Source organism: Melozone crissalis, unplaced genomic scaffold, assembly GCF_028551555.1.
Source record: "Melozone crissalis strain CALT ecotype California unplaced genomic scaffold, PUWL_Pcris_2 ptg000016l_1, whole genome shotgun sequence".
Lineage (NCBI taxonomy): Eukaryota > Metazoa > Chordata > Aves > Passeriformes > Passerellidae > Melozone > Melozone crissalis.
The window spans coordinates 24,431,644-24,445,991 of record NW_026535794.1 but is presented as its reverse complement, the minus strand read 5'-3'; the positions used below and the strand labels follow the sequence as shown (position 1 = coordinate 24,445,991).

At 37.0% G+C, this 14,348-nt stretch overlaps 1 protein-coding gene across 1 annotated transcript in view; it reads right to left on the bottom strand.

Annotated features, from left to right (window-relative positions):
- Nucleotides 1-14,348, bottom strand: part of VPS50 (VPS50 subunit of EARP/GARPII complex) — an 82,993-nt gene that overhangs the window by 55,701 nt on the left and 12,944 nt on the right. Inside the window, exons 5-11 of the mRNA XM_054273473.1 lie at nt 11,602-11,655; nt 8,460-8,530; nt 7,932-8,049; nt 7,809-7,844; nt 5,312-5,394; nt 3,665-3,707; nt 828-926 (exon numbers count right to left, since the gene is read on the bottom strand). Of these exons, the coding sequence (XP_054129448.1) occupies nt 828-926; nt 3,665-3,707; nt 5,312-5,394; nt 7,809-7,844; nt 7,932-8,049; nt 8,460-8,530; nt 11,602-11,655 (504 nt within the window). The remainder of the gene's footprint in view (nt 1-827; nt 927-3,664; nt 3,708-5,311; nt 5,395-7,808; nt 7,845-7,931; nt 8,050-8,459; nt 8,531-11,601; nt 11,656-14,348) is intronic.

The window sequence follows — 14,348 nt, the reverse complement described above, 5'->3', positions numbered from 1 at the left end:
CCAGAAAAACAGATCTAGCAATAAAAAAATAGTATTCACATCACCAAATAGAATGAATAGTGCAAACAGCAGTATAAACAGAGCTGAAATATGCAACTTTTACTGTTATGATCTGTCCAAAAAACTACAGGTTGCAATAACACAGAGCTTACCTTTAGCAAGTACTGTTAAATTACATGAGCATTATAAAAACCTTTGTATACATATATTTGGCAAGATACATCAGCATTAGTGTGCTGGTTTTGGCTGGCATAGAGTTAATTTTCTTCACAGTAGCTGGTATGGGGCATGGGGCTGTGTTTTTGATTTGTACTGCAAACAGTGTTGATAATTCAGGGATGTTTTAGCCATTGCTGAGCACGGCTTACACAGGGTCAAGTTCTTTCGACCCTTCTCACCCCAACCCTCCGGAGGGGGCTGGGGGTGCACAAGGAGTTGGGAGGAGACACAGCCAGGACAGCTGACCCCAACTGAGCACAGGGATATTCCACAACATGTGGTGTCATGCTTAGTAATAAAAGCTGGGGCAAGAAGAAAGAACAGGGGGATGTTTGGAGTGATGAAGTTTATCTTCACAAGTCACTGTTACACACGATGGAGTCCTGCTGTCCTGGCCATGACTGAACACCTGCCTGCCTCTGACTTTGCCACTGCACCAAGGAGGAAGTGAGCAGCTGTGTGGGGCTTAGCTGCTACCTGGGATTAAACCACAACAACTAGGAAAATAAATTCCCATCACAGGACTCAAAGCTTCATGCTGTGACATGACTATTCTTCGTGAGCTCCTCAGAAGATAAGTACTAACCTGTGTTTTTAACAGTACTAACCTGTGTTTTTCCAAGTAGCCTGTAAGCCTGCTGAACCTTTGTATAATGATTGATATCAAAATTCTTGCATATTTTGGAAAGTGCTACGTCCAATTGTTCCTATAAAAATGGAAGAAAAAATGCATTAAACACTAAAAAAAAAAAACAGGTCAAGTAATACATTACTTAAACAACAAGTGAGGAAGATGTTTATTTAAACAGTGTGATAATTATGGTTGTAAAGTAACCAAGACTGTGTGTGACTGGACTTTTCTGAGGTGCTTAAGTGTCATTTCTCACAGTGTAAGTACTTCAGTGTCAGCCAAAGAGTTCCACCACTCCCAAGAACAAGCAAGAACTCTGCAGTCAAATTAAAGTGATGTTTACTTTGAGAAGGCCAGGAACATCAATATGGCAGAGCTGGGATTTCTAAGCTGGTCTACTTCCACCCCTAAGAAAAACCAGATCTGGGGATTTCAGCTCACTCAATTCCATTAGAGACTTCTTAACCCTCTGACTGCATCTCTTAAATGGAACTAACACTGCCTGAATTTAAAGTTCATTGACAAGACAGCCATTTATAGAATACTATATCAGCACAATCAGCACCTGAGAGAATCAAAAAAGAAAGGAGACACACAAATACAGGTTCTGGCAGCAGAGCTGTGTCTGAGCATACTGAACAGCTCTGCAGAAAATGAAGTTCATCTACTAAGTGAAAAAAAAGCTTGAATAGGATCACGTATTTTATGACTAATAAAGCTTTCAAGAATTTGACTACATAGCTTAGTAACATAATTCTCATGTAGACACTGCAATATATTCAGATACACAACCTAATCCTAGTTTTTTTCAACCAACAATAAATAAAAACAGAATGAATCAATAACATAAACATACACAATTAAAAAATATTTTCTCTCCTTGCTAAATATTAAAACCATTTCAATTCTTATTATTTAATGATCTTGCAATACAGTCTTGCTCTTAAAAATAGAAACCACAGTAGATGGGTGTTCAGCCTGTTATTAACCCATTGGAAAATTTTCATGAATTACATCATTAGCCACAAAATATTTTTGGTGCTAATCCTAGAGATTTGGTGGTGGTTGTTCATTTTACCTTCTTCCCTAAGCTAAATGGCAAAAGGACAAGTAACCTAATGATTCAGAACTTCTCTAAAACATTACTCAGCAATTTGATTTTCAGACATATATAGGTTATTTTAAAAATTCTTTCTCTTGTTTCTTGCAGAACACTTGTACAAAGAAAAAACTGAGATATCAAACTGCTCATGAACAAAGCTATTAAACAGAGAACATTATTTTTTTTCTGTTACATTTTTCAATAGTTCCTTTCACTAAAGCCATCTTGCATTTGCAAAAACCATCATTATATGTAAATTAGTATAGAAGTAAGATCTATATTAAAAACTAAATTAAAAAATATATTTAAAAAAGGAAAAAGGAATGCACTTAAGTAGAGGCACTCAACTATTGAAAAGACTCGTTATGGAATTCCTAACTAGCAGAATATTATTGTATATTAATTAGACCATGTATTTTTCAGCAATACTCCATGGACCCCAGGATGACTTCATGTTTCATGACCCCATGATGTTTCTTCCATATGCACAGGCATAACTCCAGTAAAAAGTAAGATACTTTCATGGGGAGGAAGTAAGATATTTTTATAAATTCACAAGTAATAAATAAAAATCTTGAATGTGATTATTTAGTTAGCTGTGAATTGCTTTCACCAACCAATATGGCACATTTTATCATATTTTGATAAGATCAGAATTTGCTCTTCAAAGCTGTTACTGGAAGGAAGTAAAAATGCATTTTTCCTTTTAAGGAACATCAGTATTTGCTCACGAGGGAAAAAAGAGTGCTCACTCTCACACAGCCTGTGTTGGAGTGGTAAGAAAACAGTCATTCCACCAGCTTTTGTGAACCAGACATGCTCTGAATAAAGCACTGTCAGAGAAAGACTAAAGGAACAAAAAAAAGCTTTGCATAAAAGCTGAAGTACAAAGACACAACTGAAGGAAATTGACAAAATTTTAATTTTACGGTGAATTAAATAACAAGGTATGATAAAACAGGTGCTAGTCTGACTTTCTGAAGAGCATGTGACAACGGGTGTAGACAGCTGCTCAAATAGCTGATTCAGGTTCCTGCTAAACATTACATGTGTATGCATCACATACACATTATACATACCTACATTGCTAGACTTCCTACAAAAAGCTTGCCAAGTTCCAGCTCAAAATTACCTAGTAGTGGAGTTCAAAGCATTCCCTTTTTCTTCCACCAGTTTCTGGGAAGACACTTAACATTTTATATTCCTTTGCTTTTGTGATACTATCTACCAACTTAAACCAACCTTAGTCTCATCCTTCACAGCTATTCAAATCTTATTTCCAGCAGCTTAGCACAGTCCTATCCAGCAGTTTCCAGTTTGCTAACCTCTAAAATTTCCTGTGAAACTGATCTCTTGTACAGCTTATCCAAACCTACTGGCTTGCTATTAATTTACTTTTCACAACTGTTTAGAAGTTCAATACTTCAAATGTTATGTACTTCTTTCATTTGACTGCTCTACCACTTACAGTGAGCACAACTAGTGGACTGGGCCACAACATATTGTAGAGCATTTAGATTGATTACAGCACTAAAGTCTACATGAAAAGCAGTGGCTACAGCATCCAAAGAGAGTATTTGAAAGAAATGCACACATTCTATAATTGCCAACAACATTTAACTAGAAAGCTCTAGTGCTTAGAGATTAAATAGTATCACACACTTAGAGGTCAAATATTAGCATATACTGAACATCAGTATAATAATTCTTACCTCTATTTGTTCCAAGGTGTCTTGCAGTTTTGAATTTAACTCACTATTGATGAAGGAAAAAAATGTTTAGAATAAAATTACTGATTATATAAACATTTCAGACCATTTCTTACTTCCAAAAACCCTATTGCTGAGTCACAACATAGCAATTCATCATAACCATTAAGCTGCTGTTGCTGTGTCAGACTAGCACCATCACACCACTGCTATGTTGAAAGGCAGATTATTCTAGGCTTATAATGCAACAGTTATATAACAGTTAAGAGGGTCTAGACAAGACTCCATCCTGCTAGGATTTAACCAAAAATTCAAAGACATTCCCAACCCCCAAGAAACTGGATTTAAGTGTTTTGGTTTGGCACTGTGATCTACACCAGAACATACCCAGAAGGGTCAGGCTGTCAAATCTTTCCAAACTAGAGTAATTTTTATTTGTTACTCAGGAACCCCTTACAGAAACGCTATCAGAAAAAGAGAATTTAAGCTTCTTCAGAAAAAAATGTAAAATTTGGTATAAAAAAAATAACAAAAACAGCTACCATAAGAGAAACTATTTAGGACAAAGAAAGACACCACTGCACCTTTGCAACAACCAGCTTTAAAAATCTCAGAAAATATCTTTAAAAATCTTTATATTTAAAGATATCTTTAAAATATCTTTAAATATCTTTAAAAATCTCTTAAAAATCTCAGCAGCAATAAAAAAAAGAACAAAAAGACTACTATGTTTTTGTTTGGAAGGGTCAAAGCAACAAAGAAATAGGCAGGATACTCTTCCTTGCATAGAAATCACAGTTTTCATTAAATAATCACCATATCTCATTTTAGACAACTTCCCTCTGTGCTGTGAATCTTCTCCTTAGGGGCCTACATTAATTATCAAAAGACAGATTCTAGCATCTCTGCTTAGTTCTCTAAATTTAAATGATACACCCATCACCCTCCTTTTTTGTTTCCATTGGATAAATTTGGTACAACACCCTGCAAAAAAAAGTTTAAATAGAAAAAAAAGGCATCAAAAACAACTGCCATTAAACACTCAAGAGAGTAGCCAGTGTTTCTTTATTCTTTCTCTTATGGAGGTCTTTATTATGGACCTCCATAATAATCTGATGTTACTACATCTCCTGCTGGAATTTATGAGTATTTCCTGCTATTTCTTTTTTTTTTTTAAAGCAATGGAAACATTGAGTCTTTCTAAGTTAGAAACTGCAGATATTTGTATTAGTTTAGGTTCTGAAAGCAATTTCTTCATGTCAGCATGAAACTCTGCACTTGCTAATTTCATTAGTTATCCTGCAGAAGCCATCTTGCTACAGGCAAATTAATTCCAGAATAGAAACTTCTCATTAAAAACTCAGCTCAGGTATCTCTAGGCGGGAGGTTGTAGCACAGTTATAATTCACTTTAAGTTACAAAACAATTATATAGTCTAAACGTTCATTATGTGCTCTTATTACTGAAGATTGGTTAGTCATGGTAGAGAGAGGTGGAAAAATACAAAGGATATTTAAGCTTTTACAACTGCCTCAATTTTACTTTTCTCAGCTGAAAATTGCTCTTCAATTTAACTTTCTTTAGAGAATGAGAATCAACGATCACAAATAAAATCATACAAAAGCAGACATCTGCACAATGTCACCCTACCTTATACAACTGTAGTGTTTGAAAGTGCTGGCAGCTTTCTGGCATTCCAAGCATAGTTGAATAGCTCCTGGATAATCCTCCTCCTTAGGAAAAAATACAATTGAAAGCTCATCTGAAGTAACAGTGCAATACCCATTTTTCTTGCATGCTTATGTATAAACATTAGGAATAAATATTTTGCCTCTCCTGTCTCTACAGTAAAGTTAAAGAGTGAGGGTCTACTGTGGCACTTAATGTGCAGGTAATTTAGAATTAGCAACATGTGAAAGCACTAGGTATTACATTACCTCATGCAAACAACTTCCTGTATTGTTTCCTTATCCATACATAAAAAATACATCAAAAAGTTTTTTATTACAGAACAACTAGCAGCTTCCCAGTAATCTATTCATGAGCATGGAAAGAGTTTAATTCAGGCACAGGCAGGCTATTCCCATAGTTTATGAAATATAAAGGAGACAAGGAAGACACTCCCAACATTATGCCCAAATAAACACTATTTAAATTGACACATCCAGCTCATGAGAAATTAGCTTCAACACAACTGACTCACAGAAGGCCTCAGGAAACAAAGAACACACTATGGATGCCTTGTCCTAATATTTAAGAAGAATATCCAATAAGTAGACAGCTCAATCAGGAAGTATTATGAGGATGACAGGACAAAACAAAAACATACACACAAAAATGTAAAACCCAAGGATCCTACCAACAAGACATGGGCATTGCCTTGGATACACCTACTGTTTCGGTATTCTATTAGACAGGAGACCAGAAGGATTCTTGGAAGAAGAGAAACTCTCTTGAATAGCTAAGAGCTTCTGGTTTATGTCATAATTACATCTGTTATATTACATGCTTTAGAGAGCTCAAATGCAAAGCTGTTACTGGAATTTCAGTCATTGACTGAAGAGCAAAAACGCAAGGGTAATTTATATTCAGCTATTATCATAGAGGAGGTTCTGAAATGAAATTGGTTTTAACAGCAATATTCTAATGCAGATCCAATTCAACTAAAAAACACAAAAAACCCCAAATACATAATCCATTAGACGAAAACAGAACAGCACACTGGTCTAAAGAGCATTATTAGCTCTTTATATCTCTCTCCACTGGAAACCTCGTACTTGTTCCAGTAAGTCTAACAGAGCTCAAATCAGAAAGCCTGCTTGCATAAGATATATTACTAATACATTCCAGATGCAGCTCAGCCCTGTAAGCTACCATAAATTCATTCCAGGTCTTTTTTTAATTGGGAACCCTTTCAAAATTCTCTTCTCTGAGTGGCTACTAATAGCTCTCATGCATATTCCAACTTACTAACTTCTAGGAGTACAGAAAATAAATGGGCCAGTAGCTGGGATAACTTATTGGGAGCAGACACTGAGCACAGCTCTACAACTGCACAATGCCAAAACAGCAGTTCCAGCCCTTAAAAATCACTGACCAATTATGGTAATCAGACATTAGGGTCTGTGTGTGGATGCAACAACTACACCTCCTCAGGACAATTCCTGCCAGTGGGCAGTGAAGAGTTAATTTCCTGGGTAGCAAAACACAGCACAGAAATTAAAAGCTAATCATTGTACAGGGCTTACTGAGCAGAAAGCATTTATGCCACCTGAAAACGAGTGCAGTTTTGCTTGGTAAAGAGCAAGAAAGTTTGCTGATACAAGATGACTTACTCAAGATAGAATTAAATTCATAGAATCTTGAAAGCTGAAACTATTAAGACTCAATTTCCAAATTTAATAACTGGAGACTGCCATCATGACATTCCATCCAGTATTAGCTGTAAATATTTGGCAAAATTGCAAGTTGAAATTGTTACACTACAAGTACTATAGCTGTCAATAAAATCCTGAGGCTTTCTTTCATACAATTCATCACTTTAAGACAAGATCCTATTTTGCTCTGTGCAGTATCTACTGCATTTTTAGCCAGTATACATAACAGCATCTGAATTTTCAGTGTCATGCAACATGAATTTTCATGCTGCAATCTTTTCTACAATTGAATTAAAAAGCCAATGCAATTAATAAGGACAAAAGCCTACTACATTTACAAATTAAATACTAAGCAGGGAGCCCATCCATAAATTTGTGTAGTAATATATCAATAGAAATTCTTTACCCAGACCCAGATTATCAACAATCAGCTAAATCTCACATTGTTTTTTGTTTTTCCCCAAATATCAGGATAAAGAAAATAGGTATAAGTTGAGAGCAGGGCTAAGTGAAGACCCCACAACATTTTTACTGAACTAACTCAAGCTTCAGTGCCCAGATGTAAAGGCAGGAATGAGTTTTTGATAGAAAATACTCTCCCCTGGCAGCAGGGCTATCTAATTTGATATGAAGCTTTTCTCAATTTAAAAGAAGAACAAAAATATAATTTCATCCCATGCACACACCCTGTTTGCAAGACAAAAATTAGGATGACTGACAAATGTAGGCTTAGAACAGCTTCAAATTTTACCAGTATGGTAGGGACCCACCTCCAACATCTCACTCAAACGCACATCAGTTCTTTGCTAAAAAAAAAAACCAAAAAAATCCAGTCATTACTACGCAGAAATTAAGAAACATATTTGTCACTGAACAAAAACAACTGTACATACCAGTGTTTTTATTGTTCTCAGAGATTTTAGCAGTCCAATAAGCAGCTGTCGTTTCCTCTGATTTGCAAGGAGCCCCAAACTAGTTTGTGTGAACCCTTCCTTTGCTATATTCAGGTGTCTGCAAGGTAAAAATTAACATAATCTTCAACAATTAACAAAATAAAACTTACTTCTAATCAATTCTAACAAGTTCAACAAAATACATGGTAGAAAATAGGATTATCAGCATTGTTAGGGGAACTCAGAAAATGAGATTGTACCAAGAGACAGCTAAGAAGGTACATCCTCCCTTCTGCACTTGTCTGTGGATCAGAGGTATATCTCCAAAGCTTTCTGTTTCAAAGAGAATTACTAATTGCAAAAGTGAGAGCTGCAAGAGTTTGCAACTGTTTCACTATCTCTAACTATTACTGCTAATAGCATTGAGCACATGAACAGGAAATATCATCAGCAAGCAAACTTCCTGGGTTTACAGATTTCCTGTAAACATTCCCCACTTTCAATCTCTGCAGTTCCTTAAGCAAATACCTTCTTCCATTTGTGCAAATAACTGCTGCCAGCTGAAGGCCACTCTGCAATGATGTAACACGTTCAAGCTCCTACAGAGAGACAACAGGTTAAAGAAATATACAAATTAAACAAATATACAAGTTACACGCCAGTGAAGACTACTGATTAATACATTCCTTTTGAGATGTTATAATGACTTTGTGGAGTTACATCATATATTATTTGTTTCATCATTTTATATACACGAAGTACTGCAATGCAACATTAACATAAACTATATTTTGCAATACAATTCTCTTTTGAAGATAAAATAGTTGAAATCTGTTTTCATGGCAGTGAGACCCTCTACATTTATATATTGCACATTTAGCCTCAGAATTTCTATATCATTAATGCATACAACAGAATGATCAAAGCTTCAGGGATAGAAGCACAGGGCTTAATTTGCACTAATATGCCAGAGAGCAGCAAAACAAAAAATACAAATTATGTTTCACACAGCATTTTCTTGCTTAGAAGCACTTGTGTTCTACCAATTTAATAGATGTCACATCATAATGAATGTTAATTGTATCCTGTTGACTTTCAGCTGAAAACTCTTCAGCAGAGGTGACCTGAATTTAGCTTGATTTTGACTGAGTGAAGTGCCTAGAAATCTCAACTCCTTGAAAAAAATAAATGTTTTAATATAATGATTAGGATTGCTTTTGTGAAAAAAACAGCTCTGCAGAAAAGTGCATTCTTTCCTCAGGCTACAGAAAAAGTTTTGTTTGTTTGTTTGAGGGTTTTTTGTTCTTTTGGGGTTGTTTTTTTTTTTTGGTGGGGGAGGTTTTTCTTATTTTTTAATTCTGCTCATCATTTCAAAATGTATCAAGTGCTTTCCATGAAAAGGGAGATTTTCACTTTGAAAACTCATCTAACTCTAATAATATGACAAGCAAAAATTAGTTCAAAGTTCAGTTCAATTTTAGATCAGCTCCAAACTACTAAGCTGCATCTTCCACCACAGCCTCCTCCTTTATGTTACCAGTGTTGCTTTTTTATAAATGACAGCCTAGTTGCTGATATGCAAAATATCTTAAGAAACCAAACTCGAAGATTACTTTCCTCAATACCTACCTCTACTTCTCTCTAAAAACATACTGTGCAAATACCAGAGCTATTCAAAAAGCCATTGTTCCCTTGTTCAAGAGGAAACACATACAATAAGGAGCTACTCCACTCCAGTCCTGCTTCTTGCAAAGACTCTGTAAAATCTTTCCTTTGAACACAACTGGATGGAGAGGAATGGGGAGAGAGAGCAGCCTAAATATTGCCAAAGAGGGAGTCTTCTGCCCACCAATGAGGGCTGAATACAATTTTTCTCTTCTCAGAAACAGTCTTTTACCCACTGGTTGCTCCTGAAGCATGTCTTTCTTCCAAGAGCAGAAAACTGTAAATTCCTTACCCTGTGTCTATGCCATGTGTCTTGTGGCCACAGGAGTGCCTGTCAGACCAGAACTTCACACTAGACATGGGCTTCAGACCATGATACCCTTAAACTACACCTAGCACAGTGAAAATGTGTCCAGGACATGTGTTCAACTGCATTTGTGGTTCTTGTAATGAATTGTTACTGTAGTTTAGCACTGAACTGGAGCTGCCATTACAAGTTCACACAGCACAGCAGGACGTTCATTTCATGTATCAGTGGGAAAGTGAGACCCATAATGCCCACCAGAAATCTCCAATAAGTCTACTGACAAGAATAACTCTGTGACCATAAGTAACACTGAAGGATTATCGACTTAATCAGGCAGAAAAGCATTTAAGGAAAGTTTTTTAAAGATTTTTACTGGCACAATAGATTTTTAACTGTCCTTTTGGAATATCTGAAAGCACTTCTAGGTATTAAACAAGTTCACTTCACTAAGATGTCTGCAAAAGGAACATTAGCATTACACAGCAAAATTCAAGAACATTTGCTGCAGTTCCATTATGCAGTGAGAGGTTTTCAAAGTGAAGCTGTTGGATTCAGGAAAAGCAGTACTCACTCAAAACTATCAATTTCAAACCCACGTAACAGTGAAATAATATCAGAATACATTTATACCACACAATCACCCTTTCTCCCCCTTCTACACTATCTTGTGAAGACTCAACCAGTAGCACTTACCAGCTTCCTTCTGCAATAGCCTCCCACCTCATCACCCCTTCAACTAAAACTGAAACAACTTGACTGTCACAGCCTTTTTCTTCCACCTGCTATTGCAGGAGATGACGCAAGCAATGGTCATTTCTCCCCCCCACATTGTTCTTAAAACAGCAGCACTCCTTTCCCCAGGCAATGATGGCAGAACACAGATGGCAACTTCACTGAGGCTGGATGCACTGGCCATAAGAACAAGAGAACAAAAAGGATGTTGTGTCCTCTGGATAAGAGGAAAATGATTGCAGCTCCATGACATCTACCACAGGTTAACAGCCAGGAAGCCATCTTTGCTTTTCCATATTCTCTCCAGCTTCTTGCCCAAAGAATTGCCATAATCACCAGTACAGCAATGGTGATGTAAGGTGCTGTACACAAACAGAAGTATTCACCACAGGATCATTCTCAGGCTAACTTAATAAAAATCACCATTTTCACTTTGCAGAATTGTTTGGACATTACTCCCAGGCACATGGTGAGACTTTTGGGGATGGTTCTCTGCAGGGACAGGAGTTGAACTTGATGATCCTAGTGGGTCCCTTCCAACACAACATATTGTGACTCTGTGATTCTCAAAACTGCCTGAGATTAGTGGCAGATAAGTGATCTTAACAAAGATCACTACTGCTTTCTCTTATGGAATAAGATGTGACACCACTCCTAAACAAGGGCAATAAAGCAGCCCTGCTCCAAGTTCATGACAGGTATTACCAAGCCTGTGAATTCCTGAATTCTGAATTCTTCAGAAGGTCTTGTAAAATGATCATATTACAAAACCTTTATCATCTTAAGGACTTTCAACTCAATACACCGTTGGCTTTCACTACAGAGACAGAGCTTTAGCATACAAAAATAGCTGGTTACCAACCAGGCACTAGCACCCCTACTACAAATCACTGTAACAACACAACTGCAGCATTATAGCAGCACAAAATTGAGCAGTTTATTCTTGAAAACTGTTAGTTGTCTTACCTCAACATATGCAGGCTGTTTTTCAAGGATTAAATCTGCAACTTTCTTAGATACCTGAAAAAGAAGAACACTCCATGTGACACATAGCAAAATCAATTAAGTAGACCATGCCCATACTAAAATTCGACAAGCTTATGATTCTCTACCATTAAGTTCCGCATTTTTCAAATTTATTCATAAATACTCCACAACAACATATAAAAAATTGTAAAAATTATGATCAGCTTTCCTTAGAACCAAGATAAGAGAAATATTCACAAGTCCATCTAGCAACTAGTGGGCATTTTTAGACTACTCACTTAACTCTGCTTGTTAAGGAACAAGCTAGAAAAGCAAACAGAAATAATTTGGGGCACTGCAAGTGTTTACATTTTGCTCATGCTATTGCTAGAGTTCAAATTTAAGTCAATGATATAGCACAGTGTGCTGGCTTGGGCTGAGGTACTCAATTTTCTCCAAAGTACCTGGCATGGGGCTGTTCTGGACTTGGGCTGAAACCAGTTTTGGTAACCCAGAGGTGTTTCAGTTGAGCAGTGCCTGCAGAGAATCAAGGCCTTTTCTACTCCTCGAACCACCTCACCAGCAAGCGGGCTGGGGGTGCACAAACCTTTGAGAGGGGACAAAGCTGAGGCAGCTGACCCCAACTGACCCATGGGATATCCTAAATGTACAGTGTCATGATCAGCATATACAGTTTGGGGAAAAGAAAGAAGGGAAGGCTGCTCAGAGTGATGGCATTTGTCTTCACAAATAAATGCCACACATGATAGAGCCCTGCTTTCCTGGAGAAGGCTGAATAGCTGCCTGCCCATGAAAAGCAATAAATGAATTCCCTGTTTTGCTTCACTTGCTTTTGCTTTACCTATTTTTTAGCTATTTCTTCTGCATTATCTACCTTTATCTCAACCCCTGAGCTTTTTCACTTTTACTCCTCCCATTCTCCCCCCTGGAGACGTCAGTGAGAGGCTGTGTGATACTTCATTGCCATCTAGAGTTAAACCACAACACATTTAACATAAGGACACCTACCGTTGAGACTGATACTGCATTAAAGTAAAACTATGTCAAAATGAATATGCATCCTCTACATATTATCCCCTTCCTTTAGAACACAGAATATGTATATTTTAAAATTTTCTCAATTGATCTGAGTATAATTCTAAGTAGAACGCTCCTGAGAACTGCTGTCTGCATTGAATTTAAAAACCAGGCATTGCTACCTTAATCAATCTCTTGTCCACAAACACTTCAAAAGAAATCCAACAGCAACAGTCTTATAAATGCCAGCTTTAGAATAGTGTCTTTAGTTTTGGTTTTCATCAGGGACTAAAAATATTTAAAGAAATGGTTTCATACATGACAAAGAAAATATTGGTATTGCTCTATATTCTTTTGGGAGAATAATGCTCCCAGAAATGGAAATAAAATAAAGCTGGTGATGACAGTCAGTACACAATGCACTACTGGTAAAGAGAAATAAAGATTTTTGTAAACTTGACTGCTTGACTGCTATGTTTGCCTAAACATAGCACAGATTTGAGCTCTTCAATCAACACTCCTGCAGCAATCTTATATTGGCTCCACGAGCTCAATTCCCATCCTCTGGAACAGCACTTGCACATAAATGGTCTTTGAAGTATTCCAATGTCATCAGGGGGCAATGGACAAGGGCATATACACAGCTATGCTTTCCTCCTTCCATATCAAAAGCAGGCCAGAACCACAGAGCAATTTTAAAACTGTTCAGTTGTTCCTAAGCTTTTAGCTGTTCCATAACTAATAACTCCTTCCTCTGCAGGACAGCAGAAGAACCACTCCAGAGCGAAGTGGGGTCAGGACAGGATAATATCAAGCTGAATGCTACACAAGCCTACATGACCCTGGGGCTCTTAAGAAATTTTGTTCACTCCACAGTCTATGCACTGTGAAATTTTCACCTTCTTTTTCCAACATATTCTTCATACTAGTCCTGTACTTGTAAAAAAACTTTAGAACATGGATATACCTGCTAGTTATTCAATGCCCTAGTACTGTTAAGCAGCACACAGGAATAAAAGATACATTTCTTTTCAGTTTTTACACCTTTTGTTTTGCAAGTCCTCAGTTACCCTTGGCTAATAACGATCTCAACATTGACAGGCACCTGCCACAGGCACTTTTTTTTCTTTTCCAGTACTTAGTGGTACTAATTTTCTTTCTGAGGTTCCAAACTCTCAGATACTTTTTCAGATGAGCAATACTATCCCCAGTTACTTCATTTATTTCCAAACTGTCACACCCCTTTTGGCATCTTCCATACAATTGTGCTGTGCTAAGTCTTGGAATCCTGAACTGCAGCTGCTAGCACTGAATGTGACCATGGTTATCAATGCCTGCCAACAACATTTGCTGAAGGGACAAACAATTTTCTCTTTCTTAATCAGTAAAAAAATATTTCATCTCCTGAAGAAAAAACAACATAGCTAAGGATATTAGACTGCTAATTAAAATGAAGTCTAGCAGACATACAACTAAAACGCCCTTCTAATTCAAACTGCCTGTAACAAGACAATTACAAATTAAAGTTATTATGATACACACATTAGAAAATGTTTGAGCAAGTTGGGATCCTTTCAGTGGAATGGAAAACTATTGAGAAAACTCCAGAAGTCTATAGTGACCCTAAAAACAACAGGATGACCAAGATCAGCTGCGCAAAATCAGTAAGTCAGTGAAAATCAGACCTCTAGTGCCTGTAATTCACACTC